The sequence below is a fragment of the Primulina eburnea genome, chromosome 16 (genome assembly GCF_022965805.1).
Source record: "Primulina eburnea isolate SZY01 chromosome 16, ASM2296580v1, whole genome shotgun sequence".
NCBI lineage: Eukaryota > Viridiplantae > Streptophyta > Magnoliopsida > Lamiales > Gesneriaceae > Primulina > Primulina eburnea.
In genome coordinates, this window is record NC_133116.1 from 3,281,225 (window position 1) to 3,300,822 (window position 19,598).

General features: G+C 35.3%; 3 protein-coding genes across 12 annotated transcripts; 2 read left to right on the top strand and 1 right to left on the bottom strand.

The window, feature by feature from the left end:
- The first annotated feature begins 3,477 nt into the window (after positions 1–3,477).
- Positions 3,478–10,408, top strand: LOC140816790 (uncharacterized). Of its 9 annotated transcripts, XR_012114641.1 has the most exons (16): positions 3,478–4,130; positions 4,228–4,349; positions 4,859–5,001; positions 5,111–5,307; positions 6,274–6,329; positions 6,500–6,594; positions 7,079–7,181; positions 7,305–7,399; positions 7,543–7,605; positions 8,382–8,457; positions 8,568–8,676; positions 8,780–8,892; positions 9,080–9,138; positions 9,237–9,261; positions 9,817–9,925; positions 10,070–10,116. XR_012114641.1 is itself a non-coding variant. In XM_073176236.1 (15 exons), the coding sequence occupies exons 1-15, from the start codon at positions 3,743–3,745 to the stop codon at positions 10,202–10,204; spliced, it is 1,863 nt and encodes a 620-aa protein (XP_073032337.1). In that variant the 5' UTR covers positions 3,479–3,742; the 3' UTR covers positions 10,205–10,406. The 9 variants fall into 9 exon arrangements, 5 of the variants coding, with proteins under 5 accessions (XP_073032339.1, XP_073032340.1, XP_073032337.1 ...); XM_073176236.1 differs by lacking the exon at positions 9,237–9,261 and having other exon boundaries at positions 3,479–4,130; positions 10,070–10,406; XM_073176240.1 differs by lacking the exon at positions 9,237–9,261 and having other exon boundaries at positions 3,864–4,125; positions 10,070–10,408.
- A 403-nt stretch (positions 10,409–10,811) lies between these two features.
- On the top strand, positions 10,812–16,435 carry LOC140816791 (plastidial pyruvate kinase 2-like). Of its 2 annotated transcripts, none has more exons than XM_073176242.1 (12): positions 10,812–11,255; positions 11,937–12,197; positions 12,781–12,946; positions 13,558–13,692; positions 13,864–13,974; positions 14,074–14,162; positions 14,593–14,655; positions 14,817–14,992; positions 15,114–15,216; positions 15,323–15,471; positions 15,751–15,859; positions 16,066–16,435. In XM_073176242.1, the coding sequence occupies exons 1-12, from the start codon at positions 11,013–11,015 to the stop codon at positions 16,171–16,173; spliced, it is 1,713 nt and encodes a 570-aa protein (XP_073032343.1). In that variant the 5' UTR covers positions 10,812–11,012; the 3' UTR covers positions 16,174–16,435. The 2 variants fall into 2 exon arrangements, with proteins under 2 accessions (XP_073032343.1, XP_073032342.1); XM_073176241.1 differs by having other exon boundaries at positions 10,814–11,255; positions 11,910–12,197.
- Positions 16,436–16,817: 382 nt separating this feature from the next.
- LOC140817588 (hevamine-A-like) lies at positions 16,818–17,871 on the bottom strand. The gene has a single exon (XM_073177351.1). The coding sequence runs from the start codon at positions 17,812–17,814 to the stop codon at positions 16,906–16,908; it is 909 nt and encodes a 302-aa protein (XP_073033452.1). The 5' UTR covers positions 17,815–17,871; the 3' UTR covers positions 16,818–16,905.
- Between the last annotated feature and the right edge of the window lie 1,727 nt (positions 17,872–19,598).

Sequence of the window (19,598 nt, forward strand, 5' to 3'; positions counted from 1 at the left end):
TTGGTTGGTCAGGAAATATCCACTAACGAGCGAGTCGTCGGTTCAACATATCTAACCCGTTTTGACAGATCTATGCAATGTAACAAGCTAGCATAACCACCCCTTTCTACATATGACCCCTTTTCTATGAAATTGCCGGGCTGTTTCTTAAACAAAATTATTTTTGAGTGTTTTTTTAAGCAGCTTGTGCGAGAGGCTCCAAACAAGACCTCTAGCATCTAGCTAAATCTCATTTATCCACATAAGCATTCCTTGTATTTTAATTCTTGCCCCACAAAGAATTTTATATTTAATATATTATATTTTAACCCGGTGTAATATATCTATAAATTACTGCTTTATATTGTATTAAAAAAATATTACCAAATAAAATTATATTTATTTATTTAAGTATACATTTTAATATTTTTTTTCTTGTTATACTATTTTACTAGTTAAATAGAATTTATAATTTTTTTGAATATTTACATAACAATAAATAGATTTTCACCGACAACGATTTATTTATAATCTTTATATTTCGCAGGAAAAATTATCATTTCATCTAAACAAGATGAACTAAAAAATAGAGAAAAGATAAAAACTTGTGTGAGACGGTCTCACGGGTCGTATTTTGTGGGACTGATATCTTATTGGGTCATCCATGAAAAATTATCACTTTTTATGCCAAGAATATTATTTTTTATTTTGAATATCGGTAGAGTTGACCTGTCTCACAGATAAAGATTCGTGAGATCGTCTCACTACTCAATAGAAAAATGGACGACAAACCTTTGTACACAATGAAAGAAAATATGAGTGAGAGAGAAGGCGGGAGTTCAGTCCTAGCTTTATTACAAAAATTTTAAAAATCTTCAAATATTTTTTTATTTGTAATATTTATTAAAAAACCCCAAAACAAAAAAATAACTAAACATGACCTAACATGTTAAAAAAGAAATTATATCCCAAACAATTAAATTCATAATGGACAGAAATTACACGCTATCTTTCCATTATAAAACCCAGCCAAGTCCTTTAAATTAACTTACACGAAATTAAAACACAAACACCGAGGAATGAGAGCTGAAATTACGAAGAAATTCTTAATTAATGCTGAGCAAACTAAGTCACGAGTCAATGTAATCCAGTGCATTTGTATTAATTCCAATTAATTTCCAAGAAACTCAAAATACGAGGAAATTCCCCGAAGTTTTCTAGATTGACTTGCGCGTCGATGTCATATTCTTCTCAAGAAATCCAAGTATAAATTACGCACATATAAGGAAATGGAATTTTCCCACAAATGGATCCCAAAGATCTGAAGCAAAAATACAAAGAACTCGGACGCATATTTGATAAGCAAGAGAAGCGACTTCGATACCACGTAAAAAAGGCACACATATCGACAATATCGTACCTGGTCATCCAAATCTTGATCCTCTCTTCCATTTCCCAAAATTCCTCCAACGTCAAATGCAAAAACTGGTGGCTTCCGTTCACACTCTCCCTACTTGTCGCCGTCATTTACTTCATCTTGTTCGTCGAGACCGTGAAAAGATGCTACAGAATTCAGTACTTCTCCGACGTGAATTTGATCGAGCAACAGCGAATATATGCGCAGATTTCCGGAGAGAGGAGTAACCATTCGTCGAAAATTGATGTGGAGACGGATGATAAGATGTTGAAACCTGATGCATTCCAGCTGCTTGGGCGGAAGATTTGCATTGGATTGATTATGGTGGTTCTGATCATCTTCACGTCTGTGATTCTGCTTTCATGTAGACTGGTTTTGTGTGATCGAGGTGGTGGAAATTAGGGTTGCATGAATCTTGTAATCAAAAGGGTTTATCTGTGGTTCCGTTTAATACGTGTGATAAGATAAATAAATGATTAATGGATTAATTTTATAAATTTTATTTTAATGACCAAAATGTCCCAAGTGTTAATTAAATATATATTCTTATAATAATTGGATAGACAATTAAATAAATTTATAAATATACATTTACTTTAATAATTAAAATAACAATAATATTTTGAATGTTAATATTAAATAAAATTTTAATAATAATTTTGTTTTTTTTTTAAATAATTATATATATTTTAAAATAATTTGATAGATAATTAAATATTTATAACTAATAATTAAAATAGCAGTAATATTTTGAATATTAATTTTAATGTTAAATAAAGTCTACTGATATTATAATATTATTGTTATTTTTAAATAATTATAAATATTCTTAAAATAATTAAATAGATTATTAAATATTTATAATTATAATTTATGTTTAAATAAAATTAATTTAAATATATTTATTAGAAATATATTTGAAAATATTACGATAATCACAATAAATTAGAATTTAATAAATTTTATTTTCATAAGAGATAAGAGGAAAAAAATGTAATTTGTGGTGTGTTGATAATTTATTTCACTTAATTTGTTAGATTAATAATCAAATAATTAATCATAAAATTAGGTCTTAAACCGGGTCAAAATGATTGTTAATATATTGTAAAATTTTAACCAAACATTAAATAAGCATGTGATTATTCATCTATTCTTATTTAATCACATCAATCAAACACACCCTATGAGTTAATATATTTGGACATACCCATTGTGATCGAATTTATATTGAATTCTCAACCAACCAATATCCAAAAATCCAGTCTGGATATTTGAATACAAGACGTCATCCTATCGCATGTTATTTTTGTAATTGAAGGTTTTTCGTCAAAAAATTATTGTGAGACTGTTATTCAATTCGACTCAACTCAATTTATGCCAAAAAAATATATAACTTTTCATGGTAGATATAAATCAAGTCGACTCATGTAACGAAAATAGACACATAACACTTTCTCTCGGGTTCGTAGATACATATTAATCACGGTCCCGTAGATTTAATTGAACCTGAGTATACTTGATCGATGTGTACGTCACTAGTGATATGACACTTATACTTTAATATAAGTGCCATAATAACGTGCTTGTTGCACTCATTTGAATATCAATTCGATTGATTATTTAAGTATGCGCTTTGGGAGTTATTAGCTATTTACTGAGTATAGTATATATGCATATTCACTTCACCCTTGTTTTGATATATATACCATTTGAATCCGTGATTTACCTATTCGGAAAAAATTGGAAGGAATAAAATCTATCTAATCAATCAACCAAATTAAGATAAAAATTTAATGAGCAGTTCTTTTGTGAGACAGGTCTCACAGATCTTTATCTATGAAACGAGTCAACCTTACTGATATTCATAATAAAAAGTAATATTCTTAGAATAAAAAAGTAAACTGTCTCACAAAATATGACCCGTAAGACCGTCTCACACAAGTTTTTGACAAATTTAATTTGCTAATGTATGGTTTTTTTTTTATTACATGATAATTTATAATCGTTATTTTTTGTGTAAATAAGTAAATCTTATATTAACTTAATTAATAAAATCAGACAAGTAAATCGAACAGTTCTACTGCTGCAAATATCGTCGTATCATAGAGTAAAGAATGAAACCTCTTGCCACTAATTAAGCGCTCGCCTTCCTTCCCAAATCGGAAATAATTTTTTAGGTTGAATTTTGAAAACCTATATGACCTGCAAACGATTAGATATCGATGCGTGGGTTGCAGTTCAAGTCGAGACAAACTAATAAAGAATCTCTGAAATCAAAAATCAAGAATCAATTCTCCGGGTGCAACAAACTTTTGATTGGAATTTCACTCGCATTCGGGGAATAGAATGGAGAAAATGAAGTTCGCAGAGGAACTTGTGAGAGAATTTCTCGTGTTTAGAGGATTTACGAGTACTTTACAGTGTTTGGAGAGGGAGTTATCCACTGATATCGGCAAGGGGTTTCAAGTGGATAAGATTCTAGACCTGATTTTCTCGGTTTACATCCCCAAATTCGAGGCTGAGAAGTTGATAGATTTACTTGGATTTTTCAAGAAGTGCTTTTCGTATTCAGATTCGTCGTGGATTGCTACGATTTCGAAATTGGATGAGTCGATTCTGCGTTATTACATTGTTAATGCATTAAAATGTGCGAGAAAAGACAAAGTGTTGGATTTTTTCGGGGTCTTTGGAAATGATTTGCTGCACAGAGACGAAAGCTGGATTTCGTGGTTCGGTCTGTACCCTGTTTCTGTATCAATATAGCTTAATTCAAATGTCTCCAGTTCTCTCTGTTTCGTTTTTTAATTTTTATATTTTTTGATTTCTTGCAGCAATTCCATACCTTCAGAAGCCGCACTTGGATCCGCAATTTCGCGTGTACTTCTCTGAGGAGTGGTTCCGCGCATTACATCTTTCTGTCAGGAATTTCTTGAGTGAAATTTTCAATGGTTCTCATATCCTTCTATAAAGTAAAGTTCTTTTATTGTCGGTCTGAATGACCAGTAAAAACTTCTATTCATTTTTCCACGTGTCCTCGAAGTAAATGTGAAGCCCCAAAGTGGATAGGGGATCGGTTTCCTCAGATAAATTGTTTTTGAATTTTACACCTACTCTAATGCAACCCAAAATTATATTAATCAAGCTTTCTCCATTTAGTTTATGGGTTCGCATTGTCATGATGTTAAGTGAAAGTAGAATTTATGAAAAAAACTTTACTTGTCCATAATGTATTTTATTTGTTTTACTGGAGAATCATTCCTTTTTCCTTCATTTGATGTCACAATAATAATGTGTTATTCAGCTTCTTGATGTGCTATTAAATTGTGAAAAAGTTGTGGTTTATGCAGTTGAACATTTCCTTAATGTATTTTTAACCACTTACCTAGCAGTGGGAGACTTAATTTCTCTGAGTGGTATTTGATAGCTATAAAGTATGATTTTGATTTTTCCTTATCGTATCCACGAATCCCAGCCTTATTGAAGCTAAGTTCTGAAAGGGATACCGTGAACCGTCTCAAGAAAGAAATTAAGCAACTTAGTCTTAAATTATCCCAACTTCAGACTTTGTTAAAGGAAAAAGACGATCTTTTGTCACAGTCAAGGAGGTATCTTCTATATTTTTATTTTGCGCCAATATTTTTTAACGTCTCTAGGAAAAGGGGAGTTTGCTGTATATATAATCATCAATAATTGATGTCTTTTTTATTATTTTAGTGGTTCTGAAGAAGCTAGTATTTCATATGAAGATCAAGCACACTCAATTTCTCACATGGTAGAAAAAGAACCATATTTGCCTGAGGGCAATCTTCAAGTTATGGAATCTCTGGATGCAGGGGATAGGTTGAATAATCACGCTGATGAAAATAGTAGTGGTGATACTGGCGAAACAGTCCTTGATGCAACTGCTGTTGGTAAGTTTATGTATATATTCTGCTTATATTAAATCATCTACATATCACAATTGTTCAATTTCAAACATCTTACGACCAATGAGTTTGGATCCTAGAGAGCTTGGTTCCATTTCTTTCTATAATGTTTTGATCGACAACCCTATTCCCCCCGATAAGAATTCTTCTCCTTTTGAAATATTAGATGCCCATCGGCCATCATGTCCAAGTATTTAATTGGATTTTATTGCTTTATAAATTGAGTGTTTGTGATGTATCACATAGACAATCCCTTGAAGGTGTTATTCTTCAATTCTTACGTGCACTATAAAACTTATGAAAAATCTGGAGACCTCCTCCTCTCTTGTAGCTTCACCAGGTATTTGGCCGTAGAGCCTGATGGAATTTGGTGTTAATTGGGTTTGGCCAAAAAATACGAATTTGTGTGTGATTGACCACATGTTTGGGATCCTTGTTATAAAAGGTTACAAGTGTGGAACACAGGTAAAACTCAGAAAATAATGCGGGCTAGTTTTTCTAGCAAGTGCAAGAGAAGGGGATTTTTTCTCTTTATTGAAGGAACCCCATTTAAGGCCATCTTAATTGGAGTGTTCATGTTGGTTTGAATCAAGATCTAGGAACATCTCGAGTGTCATGTCTCAAAATGAAATTTGTACGACAATGGAATGCTTGCTATTGTATTGAGATGATGGTTTATCCTCTTGATGGTTCATCATTTTTAATCGTCAATAAATATTTCTTATAAAAAAATGAATTCTTATTCAGCTTGGAGTTGATTAAATCTGTCCAGGTATCAAACAATGTATGTTATATTTTCTTAGGTGTAAACTACGAGGTTGTCTAATGAAGCATTTGGATGTAGCTTTAAGTGGTGTTGAATTGTACATGTGTGCTCTGAACGAGATGCCTTTACTGATGTGTCAACTTTCACTCTTCATCCTGATGTTTTGTTAAATAATACCTGCTCAGGAAGTGGGGATCTGCAGAGCGAAGACGATTTTCCAGAAGTAAAAACAGTATTTCAGGTAAATTCTTTTTGAAATAAATTGCACTTGGTTGGCGTTTTTGTTTTCATTAAAAAAAATTCAAAACCTTGTGCGCATTTCCTTATCTTTAAAACTTGCTGATTTCTCTCCCATATCTTAAATTAACACGCCTTACGCTATTTAACACGCTTTACGCTATTCTTACATAGGATACATTTTTGGGGCACACAAGTCCAATCAGCTGTTGTCGCTTTTCTGCCTCCGGTGATAATATTGCTAGTGCTTCTATTGATGGCACAGTCAGGTAGTTGCCGTAATAATATTTTCTTACATTCTTGTTGTCTGTATATGCAGCGTGCAATTAATAGTTGCTTATCTGAACTGTTGAAAGGCTGCTTTGCAACAATCCTTCAGTGTCAATGGATACTAGAGCCACATATAAATACGCTTTCTCTGATATATTGTTTGTTCTTTATTTTGTATTTGCCTATTTGTTAAAGTTTTTGTAATTTTGTTGTAATTTTTTTTTAATTTAAACTTCATTTTATCTCAAACAAGTATCAGAGTTAATTTGGGCTTTGTTCTTGAGTTTGATCTTGGACAAATATGCAAAACACTTCGGAACAAAAAATAATGGATTTACCGAAGGATGTTGTACATAGGGAAAGGGGCTGGAGAAGAGAACAAAGTTGATTACGCTAGGGTTTAAATTCTTGGCTTACCTTTCGATATACTGTCTATATTTGGCCTCAATACGGCTTTTCTTTAATGAATGTTGTTTGATGAAGGATATGGACGTATGCTTCATCAGCACCAACATCTAGAAATGCTACCATTTATTGTGGAGCTGAAATCATGTCCCTTGAGTGGGACTGCAAATCTGACCGCTTGGTATGCCACTGAGCTTTATATTTTTCAGAACATATATCCGAAATTATTTTTTTCCTGTTGTGAATTATTTGTGGTAATGAAGACTGGTCTTTTGATGCCCTATTATTGTCTATTTGACTAAAGCTACTGATAGGCACTTCTAATGGAGGCATTAAAGTGTGGAATATAGATGCTAAGCGCGTTGTTTGCGATCTCAACTCAACTGAAGCATACCCCAGGTTCAGTCAGCTGATACGTCAGCCCATTGTCTTTTTCCCTTTTCCGTTGTCTCCCGAACCTTGTTTCATTAGTACAATATTCTTGAAACTATATCTATAATTTTCATTTCATCTTATTGCTCTCTCATGTTTCTGTTGACCAGCATTCTGGATCTGAAATGCAGCCCTGTGGAGCCTATTTTTGTTTCGGCAGCAGCTTCCACTAGGTGCTTGACACTTATGATTTTGTATACCTTTTGCACTGTCAAGCGTGTGGTGGTGGTTGTGTATGCCAGTGGAGCTTCAGGGTGTTTGCAATGTTTTAGCTTGCTGTTTGCACTTCCCAAAAACACCTAAAGCATTTGATTTTGTCAAGAACAAGTTCGAGCGATGGCCCTAAATATTTCATACTTGGTAATGAAGGATTGGTGTTGAATGCTAGACAGTAGTTTCCAAACTGAAAAGACGTGAACCAATTTTTTCTCATTGGCATTTGATGATAATATTGCTACGGAATAGCAAGAAAATATTTAAGCTGTTTGAGCTTGAACTAAATAAGTGTAAGACAAGTAATTGACTACCTCCACAATTATCTCGTTCCCAAGGAAATAGAGTTCGACTGTTTTGTAGCAACGTATTCATGAGCAGTCTGTTGTTCTAACTGAGGAAATGATACCTTTCAAATTCACAACTGTTAACATTTCTTTCTTAACATGTATGATGTGTTATAACGTATACGTGGAGATGGAAACACGACTTTTTTTGTTCTTTATAAAATTTGTTACAACTTTGTTATTCTTTAGAAAAATTATTTACATGATCTTTGATCTATTTTTCTACTTCTAATAGTGATGGAAAAATTCTGTAGACCGTGTATATCATTGAAAAAATTAATTCTTCTCTGAATATCATACATTTGGTCATGTAATATTTGTAGACAAGGCACATTGAAAAAATTAATTCTTCTCTGAATATCATACATTTGGTCATGTAATATTTGTAGACAAGGCACAGGCTATGTCAATCGCTTGGGATTTGCTTCATTAACCGTGTGGAACATGAGGACATGGAAATCTATGGTATGTAAATATCTGTTTTCTGGATTTATTTTTGTGATCTCAAATTCATTTTACACCAATCTTTTCTCTTCTAAATAAGAATCACCTTACTTTTTTAATCTTCATCAAAGGCAGTCCTTCCTCTGGGTAAAGATCCGCCAGCAATTACTTCTTTGAGTTTCAATCACAATGGAAAGCTTTTAGCAGCTGCTGCAACTGATGGAATGATCCATATGTTTGGTATCCTTTTCCACATTTTGAAAATAAATAACTAGCGTCACTCTAATAATAGATTTCAATTTGTCATGAAAGTAGCAAATACACACACTTTAACTGGAGGAAGACATGTCTGCTGGCCAGCAAGTTACTGGATGGCCTGCTCATGATTGTGCTATCAACTCTATTCTTTTTGGGCCTGATGAGACTAGCATTTTCAGCTTTGGCACTGATGGAAATGCAAGTATTTCATATTCTCTTGGTTATCCTGCTCAATCACACGCATAACACGTTTGAGTAGTTAGCTTTTTCCAAAATTGTTGCTCTTAAACACTCTTAAATCGTTAATGTATTTTTTTCCTCATGGTCAATGAAAAAGTTTCTCTTCTACCGAGTTTCTGGAATCTAACTTGAAACTTGACACCAGATATTTGAATGGAGCTTGCACAATCAAGGAAAAATCACGTGGTCAAGAAATTGCAGCAGGTGTGAGGTTACTGAATGTCATATTCATGTTATGTCCTCCGATTTTGCATTTTCATTGTCACTCGCATATGTTCACGGGTTCTCTATTTGAGCTGCAGAAATGTTGTGCCTAGTGACTTACAGGTTAGGTGCAACCATGCTGTGACACTATGTCAATTTATATTTTTGGGTTTGCTTCCTCTTGGACATGAACAACATTCACCTGTGTTGTTCTTTCTTTCTTTCTTTCTTTCTTCGTCCTTCAGTTTTTTTTAGTTTTTGTGTGAGCAATGACGGGGAAGAATATTTTCATTAATTTTATTAGAATACCAAGAATTAATATGACCATACAAATTACAAACCACAGAACAGTGGTCTTTCTCTCTTCTTGCATCCCTGCTGCTAACCGACAAAGTCAGTCAAACTCTTTGACATCCGCATAACATTATCCCCAAAAATTCGGTCCTCCAGGACATACTTGGTGAATTCAGTTGTTTCAAAATTATTGTAAGGCCCCATTGTCCTTGTACTTTTACTCGTTTAAGATAATATAACATGGGTTTCATCGTGCTATTAGAAAGTTTGTCCTTCTTTCTTCTTTTAATGTTTTACAGATTTGTCCATTTTTTTTATATTTGTGGAATAAATCCAAGTTTACGGATAATGTGTTAGTTAACATTAGTCACTTGTCTGATTTAGGTTTTGCAAACCTGGGAACTCATCTCTCTACAGACATGAAATAGCTTTAGATGCAAACGGGAGAAAGCTTCTGGTGACATCTGGTTCAAGAAGAGCACCTATATACCAGGTAACTGATAAGGGACTCCCGTTCTCTTAGATTCTCGACGTTTTTTTTCAGTGTGTTCTTGATAATTCGGAGGCTTGTATAAAGTGTTATGGATACGACGCTAAATTAGTGAAACCAACTTATTTTTCTTCCCTTCTTTGACAGGTTCGATCTAATAGAAGTGGCATGAGAACTCTTCCTCATCGTGGATCAATCACAACAGTAGATTGGCATCCAACTTTGCCAATCTTTTTGACAGGATCGGCTGATCACTCGGTTCGAGTCACATCTATATCATGAGCATCCTCATGTCTTGTGTTCTTGTGGTGCATGTTTATTTTGCCGGGTTTTAGAGTTGGAATCATCTGCAAGCCTTTTGCTTCATACTGGTTTAGTTATTTATTTTTGTAAGATGTGGTGTTTTTTGGGTGGGGGAGGGGGTAGTGGTTTCTGAGGATTTGTACTGTACAAATGAAGAATTTATACTTGTTGAAGAACCATATATATATAATTTGTTATTCTTATTATTATTTTAAATTTATATCGGTGACAATTGGATATGTGCTTGTGCTAAGGAAAATTATTCTTAGAGTAAGTATGTAGGATCTTTTTGTTTGTTGTTGAATTATGTTGGAACTAGGGCGACTCGGACAAAACTCGACTCAAGTTTGGCCGAGCTCGAGTTGCTCGACTCGACTATTTACTCGAGACGAGTTCGAATTTTAATTGTTCTTATTCGAGTTTGCGAGTTACTTGAATACTTTTAAACTAAAAAATTAACGATAAATTAATTGTTTTTATACCAATTGTTACGCGTTTTATTATCAAATGCCATGTCAGTCATTTTCCCCACTAAATCTTTAGCTTCCCAAAACGACATAGCTTTGCCCAAAGACGTTTCTTCTAAAACCTCAACTGTTTTGAACAAAGGGAAGTAGCCTCTATTTTTCTCTCCCATATTTCGACACAAACAAGAAGCCTTCGCACACTCCAAATTTCTCGGCGATTTCTCCAAACACTCGCTCAATTTATACCTCTCCTTCTCTCGGAATCTCTCTCACACTGCTCTATCTTCATCTCCATCTCTCTCAGAATTTTTGGCTGCTGCATGGCTCAAGTGGTGGCGACGCGGTTGATTCATGGTGCATTTGCTCCCAGTCCTAGCTCTGGATCCATCCAAAGCCGATCTGAGAAGCTCAAGCCGTATTCTGGCTTCGCTTTGAAGGTTTTGGCTCAACCTGAGAAGAGCAGCCGCCGTGGAGCCATCCACGTCAGCGTGCCGGTATCTGCTCTTAGATCTTCGAGTGCCGAGCCAGAGGTCGTTCCGGTGATTCCTGAAGATGTTGTCAAGGTTTCGTGTGTTTAATTTGATTTCTTTTATTTTCAAAATGTGTTGGGCTGGTGAATGCGTCTTTCTAGATTTATTTGCTTCTATTTTGTTGGACGCTACTGAGCTTCCACGCATTTTTTTCGAAGCATGCATGAGATGGATTGCAATTATTGCGAGAATCGATGTCTTTCATGATTCTACATTTAAGAATCGGCGCATTAATGCTACTGCGTTGACAGCTGAAATTACCTTTAAACAGTTTCTCGGCATGTGACTATATTTCTGAATTGTAATTTCTTGTAACCCTTTGGCCTCGATGGTAATTCCATGTGAAGAAATTGATTTTGTAATACCATAGTTAGCCATGTTGGTGGCATTCATTTGGGATTAGATATTTTAAAATATGAAGATTTTTTTTTTAAGTTTTCCACCTCATCTATATCATGCACAAGCACACCCATTATGAGGCTATTCTTTACTTCAATTTATTTAGGATTGGAACTTTCCCATGTTATTTCTGAGACTTAAAGTTACTTGGGGTTTGAACTGGTGCTATTTTTTAATGTGGAGTCTATTTGAACCTCTGATGATCCATAAACGAAGATGTATCAAATGATAAAACTCGAGGTACAACACAAAGTAGTTTATCTTTCTTGTTGTGTATCTATTGACCAGGTAGCAGGGAAAAATCATTACATGGAGGAGATTCAGCAACTTGAGAACACATCAGCTGGTATGTGGTCTAAACCTATGGTCAGGCGCAAGACAAAGATTGTTTGCACAATTGGTCCCTCAACCAACACGAAGGAAATGATATGGAAGCTGGCGGAGGCTGGAATGAATGTTGCTCGTCTTAATATGTCTCATGGTGACCATGGATCTCACCAGAAGGTCATAGACTTGGTTAAGGAATATAATGCCCAGACAAAAGGCAATGTTATCGCCATCATGCTTGACACCAAGGCAAGGCTTTCAACCTTTGGTTCCTAGGCATTTTCTTATTGTACTTGTAGTGGCTATCAAGTTGACAAAGTCATACCTTCAATCAAATTAATCATTATTGTTAATTTTCACTGACGGAAATTTTTAAATATAAAAGGATGTTTTTGTCTAAATGTCATCACTATATCTGGTGGTGAATATGCTATGCATTTGAAAGTTGTATTGGCTTTCGAACCTAGAATTAAAACATTATTGTAGAGCGTAGCAATGTACTAGGTTAGGTTTCAGCGCTTTCTATTCTTTGTTCCAGCACGATTAATAGTTGTTTAACTGAGAGCTCTTAGTTATTCTGAAGCTATTAAATGCGAGCCATGTTCATATCTGAAAGAAACTGCCATTAATTTATAGTCAAAGATATTAAAATTTCCCCCTCTTGGCGTATCAATTCTGAAGGAGGTATAGTACAAAGTACAGCAAGGGTAGTAGTATGCCATCTAAGAGGAAATTTTGAAATATTCTTTATGAGAGCAACAACTGTAAGTCTGTGTCGCAATTTTTATATTTAATATTATTGTTATCTCATGTTTTTATGTGGATGTCACAGGGTCCTGAGGTTAGGAGTGGCGATTTACCCCAGCCAATTGAATTAAATAGTGGTCAAGAATTTACTTTCACAATTCGTAGAGGAGTGGGCACAACAGACTGTGTCAGTGTCAACTATGATGATTTCGTAAATGATGTAGAAGTGGGAGACATGCTTCTTGTTGATGGTATAATGCTTTGGAATTTTTTTTTATTACAACTTGGTAATTGAGTTTTTGTTGTCACCTGGGCTTGAACCCTTGCTTCTTCCACAATGGAGAGATGATTGTGCCACTTCACGACATTGTGGTGGCCTTCAGATTTTTTAAAATTCTCTTATCAATGGAAAATTGAAATATCTATCACATAGGAAGGTGTGAACTGTGTACAACAGCATAGCTCTTGATATGTCTTAGTTCGTGACATGGGTCAAACTTATTCAACTATTGGTAAGGTCGTGTGGCGCAACTGTAGTTTAGTGCGGTGGATTTGCCAGTCTGATTTTGAAATCTGGAGTAGTTCTTAAGTCATTAGTCTGTTTACCCGACTATCAAAATCGACTTGAGAAATTTTGTACTACACAAGCTCATGTAGAAATTTCTTGTCTTGAACATCATTTGGGTGTCAGGAGCACCCCATTTACCCATTAATTCTGTTTTCTGGTGGTGGTGGTGTGCTGTCAGTAGATTTCACCTTTACAGGATTATTAAGTTGGGTAAAAATTGCTGTATCCATTTCGAGGCATTTGTAATGTTGGATATATCTGCACTGCAATGTTGATTATCTCTTGATCCTGTAGGTGGTATGATGTCATTAACTGTAAAATCCAAAACCGAAGACTCGGTGAAATGTGAAGTAGTTGACGGAGGAGAGCTCAAATCCCGAAGACATCTTAATGTTAGAGGGAAAAGTGCAACACTGCCATCCATTACTGGTCTGACTCTCTCAGCAATCAAATTTTTAGCACGGCCTCAGCGTTCATGTTCAATAATCATGTTGCTGCTGGGGCAGTGGGGTGTAACATTTTGATTTGACCACTGGAGCATTTCCATTTTTGGTTTTCTGGGTGACTGTTGTAATGACCTTATGGACCTAACTTGCACAGAAAAGGACTGGGACGATATCAAATTTGGAGTCGACAATAAAGTTGATTTCTATGCAGTTTCCTTTGTCAAGGATGCGTCTGTGGTGCATGAATTGAAGAATTATCTGAAAGGTAAATTTCAAGTTGTGTACAGCTTACAAAAGCTGTTTTGTGCCTGTTGACTTAATTGATGTATTTTTAACATAAAGTTTAATAACTTTTACCATGCAGATTGTGGTGCAGACATTCATGTCATTGTCAAAATTGAAAGTGCAGATTCCATTCCGAACCTGCATTCGATCATAACTGCATCTGACGGGGTGAGAAATTGAATTTTTGAATCACATATTTGAAAGAAAACTGTTGCGACATTTCAGTTGCTTCAAATCTCGAGCAAAAACAAACCTCAGTCTGAAAAAGTCGATTTGTTTCTGGGTGATTTTCATATTTAAGTCTTGATTAATTTGAGATTCAGTTAATCCTTGTAGCATTAACTGGTCATATTTTCTGAAAGTGCATTAATAGAGCAATTTATAACGAATAGTGGTGGCTCACCTAGGTGTGGGTAGGATTTCTAGTCTCCTGGTGGTCAGCTACCTGGAAACCACTGAATCAGCTCTTGGGATTTTGAGGCTGTATTTATTTGGAGCAAAATCAACTATTAGTTATGTTTTCAAATCATCACCACCCAGTTTCTTGAGTATTTACCCGGCCCAGCAAGTTGATAGCCCTTTCTGTTTTCTTTCTCAGGCTATGGTTGCCAGAGGGGATCTTGGTGCAGAGTTGCCAATCGAAGAGGTTCCTCTATTGCAGGTAATAATGTCATGACTCATGCAATGGTTAGGAAAGCATTTATGTCTCTCAGTCTGCTTTGCTAAGTAGAGGGGCTGGGGACATTGATGGTAGCATTTTAATGTACCAGTAACGTCATCAAACACCATTAACATATTACGAGGTAAATTTATCCCGTGAAGGAAGAGATTATAAGAATATGTCGCAGCATGGGAAAAGCGGTCATAGTGGCTACAAATATGCTCGAGAGCATGATAGTTCATCCCACACCTACCCGAGCAGAGGTATCAGATATTGCCATCGCTGTTCGAGAAGGCGCTGATGCAGTAATGCTTTCTGGAGAAACTGCACATGGGAAGTAAGTAGTAATCGTTTCTTTGATTTTGGTATTTGATAATTTTCCCTTTCTTATGTAATTTTCTGTCTTGTGTACCATGACCATTGTACTTGTACTGATTTTTATTTCACTTCTATCGAAGGTTTCCTCTGAAGGCTGCAAAGGTCATGCACACAGTCTCTTTGAGGACTGAAGCTACCATAGTTGGTGCACAAACTCCCCCAAATCTGGGCCAAGCCTTCAAGGTCAGGGCAACTCTTTGGTTCGAGAATTTACAGCCTCGTGCCACGCGATGCATCTGCACTAACACCTAGTGCCACCAAAATTCACTGTTTGCTTTTGTTCCTGCAGAAACATATGAGCGAAATGTTTGCATTCCATGCCACAATGATGTCAAACACCCTTGGAACTTCAATTGTTGTCTTCACCAGAACCGGGTTCATGGCAATTCTATTGAGCCATTATCGTCCTTCTGGCACAATATTTGCTTTTACAAATGAGTAAGTACTTGAATATCTTGCAACATCTACTAACTACTTTTTCAAAAGAAAAAATGTTTAAAAGCATGAAATTATACTGCCGTAGCTCAAGTGTCAAAGCAAGTGCATCATTCTTATAAAAAAAATCTCGACAAAAGTAAAACTAGCAAGATACATCTAATAACTTAACGAAAAATGAATATCCTGAAAGTAATTGAACATGTTACACTGGTGTTTCAGTTCATAAGACTTCTGAAAAGTCAGTCATTGATAGATTTCTATCCTGTGATCGTGCAACAGGAAGAGAATACAGCAGAGACTGGCTTTGTACCAGGGCATTTGCCCCATATACATGGAGTTTTCTGCTGATGCTGACGAGACATTTGCCGATGCGTTGGCTTTATTAAAGGTAAAATTTCATCACGATTAAGATCTGACTATCATCTAGTCTTTTTTACTAGTCGAGCTATGGCCGAGTAAGTTCCCCCGGTATACTCAATGTCTTGAAAAACACTCTAGATCCGTAATAGAGTGGACACTTAATTTCATGCAATATATCATGTGAAGAATAAAGCTACTATATTTTTCCAAAATTGACTTCTTGTCAACTTATAGAATCAAGGAATGGTGAAAGATGGGGAGCCGGTCGCTCTTGTCCAAAGTGGCAGGCAACCCATTTGGAGGTTCCAATCGACTCATAATATTCAGGTCAGGAAAGTTTAGACGGGGAAGGAAGGATTCGGAGATCTATGCCTGCCTATATTATGTTGATCGGTATTCGATTCTTGTTGGATTCTCCGAGCTAAGAGACGTTGGTGCAATAACCTAATCGTGCGACAAGTTATTCAGTTTGTTCTACTGTTTTTTCACCCTCGATATTTAACCTTTTATTATTCGTGTTTAGATATGAAATTTGTTGAGAATATATTGTAATGAATTTATTGAGTTTGGAACATTTTTAATTAGAGCTGGGAGATTTCATTCAGTTTTTGTTTTAATTTTTAAATATTTCATGTCTATTAGGCAAATGTAGTCGGTGAGGGTATGTTTGTTTTAACAACTTTTAAATATTCAAGTGCGATGAAAGGATTAATTATATTACACAAGCCAACATTTTTAATTTAAGGAAAATGATTTTTTTGTCCAAATTTGTTTAATTTTGTGTTTTGTGATATTAAAATTTTAAAGTTTAGTTTTAGTACACTAATTTTTTTATTTTCGATAATTTTGGTTCAATGACTAACATGATATCTCACAAGTCAGTATTTTTCAATGTTTTGTTGATATTTTTAATTTCATGTCATAATTTTCTTGCAACACATTAACAATTAAATTAAAATAATGGAAAAATTTAAATTATTGTATCAAAATTAAAATTTAAAAACTCAATGAAAAAAATACTGGAATTAATAAAGTTAGTGGGAAAAACTCTTTTCCCTTTAACAAACTTCAAATTCACACTTTTGCAAGAATAGAGGAACTGTATCCACTCTGATCATCCCAATATTTTGACCACAGCATCACACCACCATACTTCGGTGATCTCTTTATCAATGGCAGAATCTGCCCGGTCAGCACATCCGGCGGGATAAACCCACTTCCGGCAGCCTGCGGCGCCGCCGGAAGCCCCAAAAATATCCTCCTAGCGTTGACAGAGCTCGTCCAGAGCCTCCAAGAATTCACCAAGTTAGTAATATTCCCCGAAGAATACTGGCATGGCGGGTTATTGTAAAATTGGATCCACACAAAATCGAAAAGTCTTGTGTTCAAAGCAGCCCCCAACAATCTATCGGGAAATGGGCACTGCGGTGCTCCCGTTATGAACACTCTTCTGCCATATATGCTGTAAGATTTCAGATATCTTACTAGATCGTCGTAATACAGGGAAGAACCGAGCTCGATATCCAAGTCTATGCCGTCCAAAACAGCGTCGCCCAACGGCCTAGAGGTGGAGTTTCTTCTCCCGCCGCCGAGAAAAGTTTGCCACAGATAAACGGAGAGATTCCTTGCATCTTCTCTGGAGGAGAGGGAGTAACTCCCGACGCCTCCGCCGATTGAGAGGAAAACCCTTATGCCCCGCCTCTGGCAGGCGCGGATTCCGTCGCTGACGAAGTTGCATGCACCAGTGATAAAGGGGTCGCAGTGGCCAGCGAGGTTGAGCCGGGGGGATTGGCCACTCCCGAATATGTAGAGGAATGCGATGTTGACGTAGGAGAATCTGCCGGTGGCGCAGGTTGCTGCCAAGGTTCCTTCATTGCCGTTTTGACCCCAGTAAACGGCAATTCCGCCGCGGTTGGCGGCAGCAGTGTGTAAGAGGAAGGGTAGGAGCAGGAGCTGTGCTATGAATACAAGCTTTCCTGCCATTTGTAGCGAGTACTGTTGATGCTGAATGGCGTTTGCATGTCTTTATATAGAAAGAATTGAGGAGAAAATAAAAGTAATTTAAGATATTATTGTTTATCCATATTTGAACAAAGATCAATTCCAAACAAAAAATAAAATAAAATTTATTTGAACAATTTGGCAATTCCCATTCATTGACTTGGAATATGTTGAAGGTGGCGTGATGCTTAGGAAAATCTTGGAAGCTTGCACTCAGCCGATCTCCCCACACTAAAATGTCAACTACTCCCACTCACAATCAACAATTCTTTTGTGGAAGGAATGTGCTTTGTGTTGATTAATCAGTTCCCTCCCATTTCGTTTTAATTTGATCATTTAATACCTAGCTACTATCTAATATTCTTTTAAGATTAATTCTTGAATATTCCGAGTTCTTAATTTATATAACGACTTTAGTTGGATCCAAAATCAACTAGGTTCCGTTTGGATGATATGATTAAGAATAAATGATTTGATTTGAGTAGATATTTCATACGACACTAAATTTTTGTACATTTCAAATTCATCATAGATTCATAATATCGTTTACATGTATTAACAAGAGATGAATGTGAAATACACCGTACCGATATAAATATATATTATATATATTGAGCAAATTAAATTGTACATGAATTTTTTATATTCGATCATCTAGAAATTTCAATTAGTAATTATGCCATAGACCAATTCAAAGAGTGCAAGATAAAGATAAATTAATAGTGGAAAAGTCGTGGTTTAAGAACATAGCTATTCATCACATCTTAAAAGTAAGTCAACATTGTCTACCGAGTTCATATTATTTTTGAGGAATCAATCAACTTTTTCTATCATGGTAATTTTCATCTCTAAAAATAAAGGAATATGTCTCTTGTGAGACGGTCTCACGAATCTTTATATGTGAGACGAGTCAAACTTACCGATATTCACAATAAAAAGTAATATTTTTTCATAGATGACCTAAATAAGATATTTGTCTCACAAAATACGACCCGTGAGACCGTCTCACACAAGTTTTTGCCAAAATAAAAATATCTACACGATCATTTATAATCAACTCTGATTTGATGAGATATTATTTGATTTATATTCGAAATTATTAAATATTTGTCCCGACGAGAGCGGAACACATTATGAGCTCATGAAAAGTCAAAAAAACCTATGTAAAATTCGAGAATTAACTTAAATGACTCGTTTTTGTGATCATTAATTCATTTAAGATTGAGTTCATATGAATAACAATACCCAGGAAGAGTCGGTTTCAAAATTTTCTTTCTAGTATTTTTTTCTGAAATCATAGTCTCATTGTTAATGAAACTTTTCTTCCTGAAATTTTGAAAAAGATTCGTTGATCTAAACGCAAAAACAAAACGATAATATTACACATTCCTAATTAGAGAATGTTTTTAAAATGTAAAATGAAATTTATTAGTTTTTTAAAATTGATTTGGTAGGAGAGAAAATAAAAAAGTAAAGAGTATTTTGAGAAATAGCGACGGTTTTTCTTAATCTGTCGCTAATCTAGCGACGGTTGTTAGTAAAACCGTTGCTAAATATGTTGATCGGCGACGGGTTTTGAAGAAACTGTCGCTATTAGCGACAGTCAATGATTTAACCGTCGGAAACAGCGACGGTTTTTTCGTATGATTCTATATAGACCGAGGTCCCTGAACATTTTCCTTAATCGATTTTCGCCTCTCTCTCTGGTTACTGAACCTCTATAAATTTTTTTAAGTTTCGTTTTTTTCATTTTGTATTAACTATTT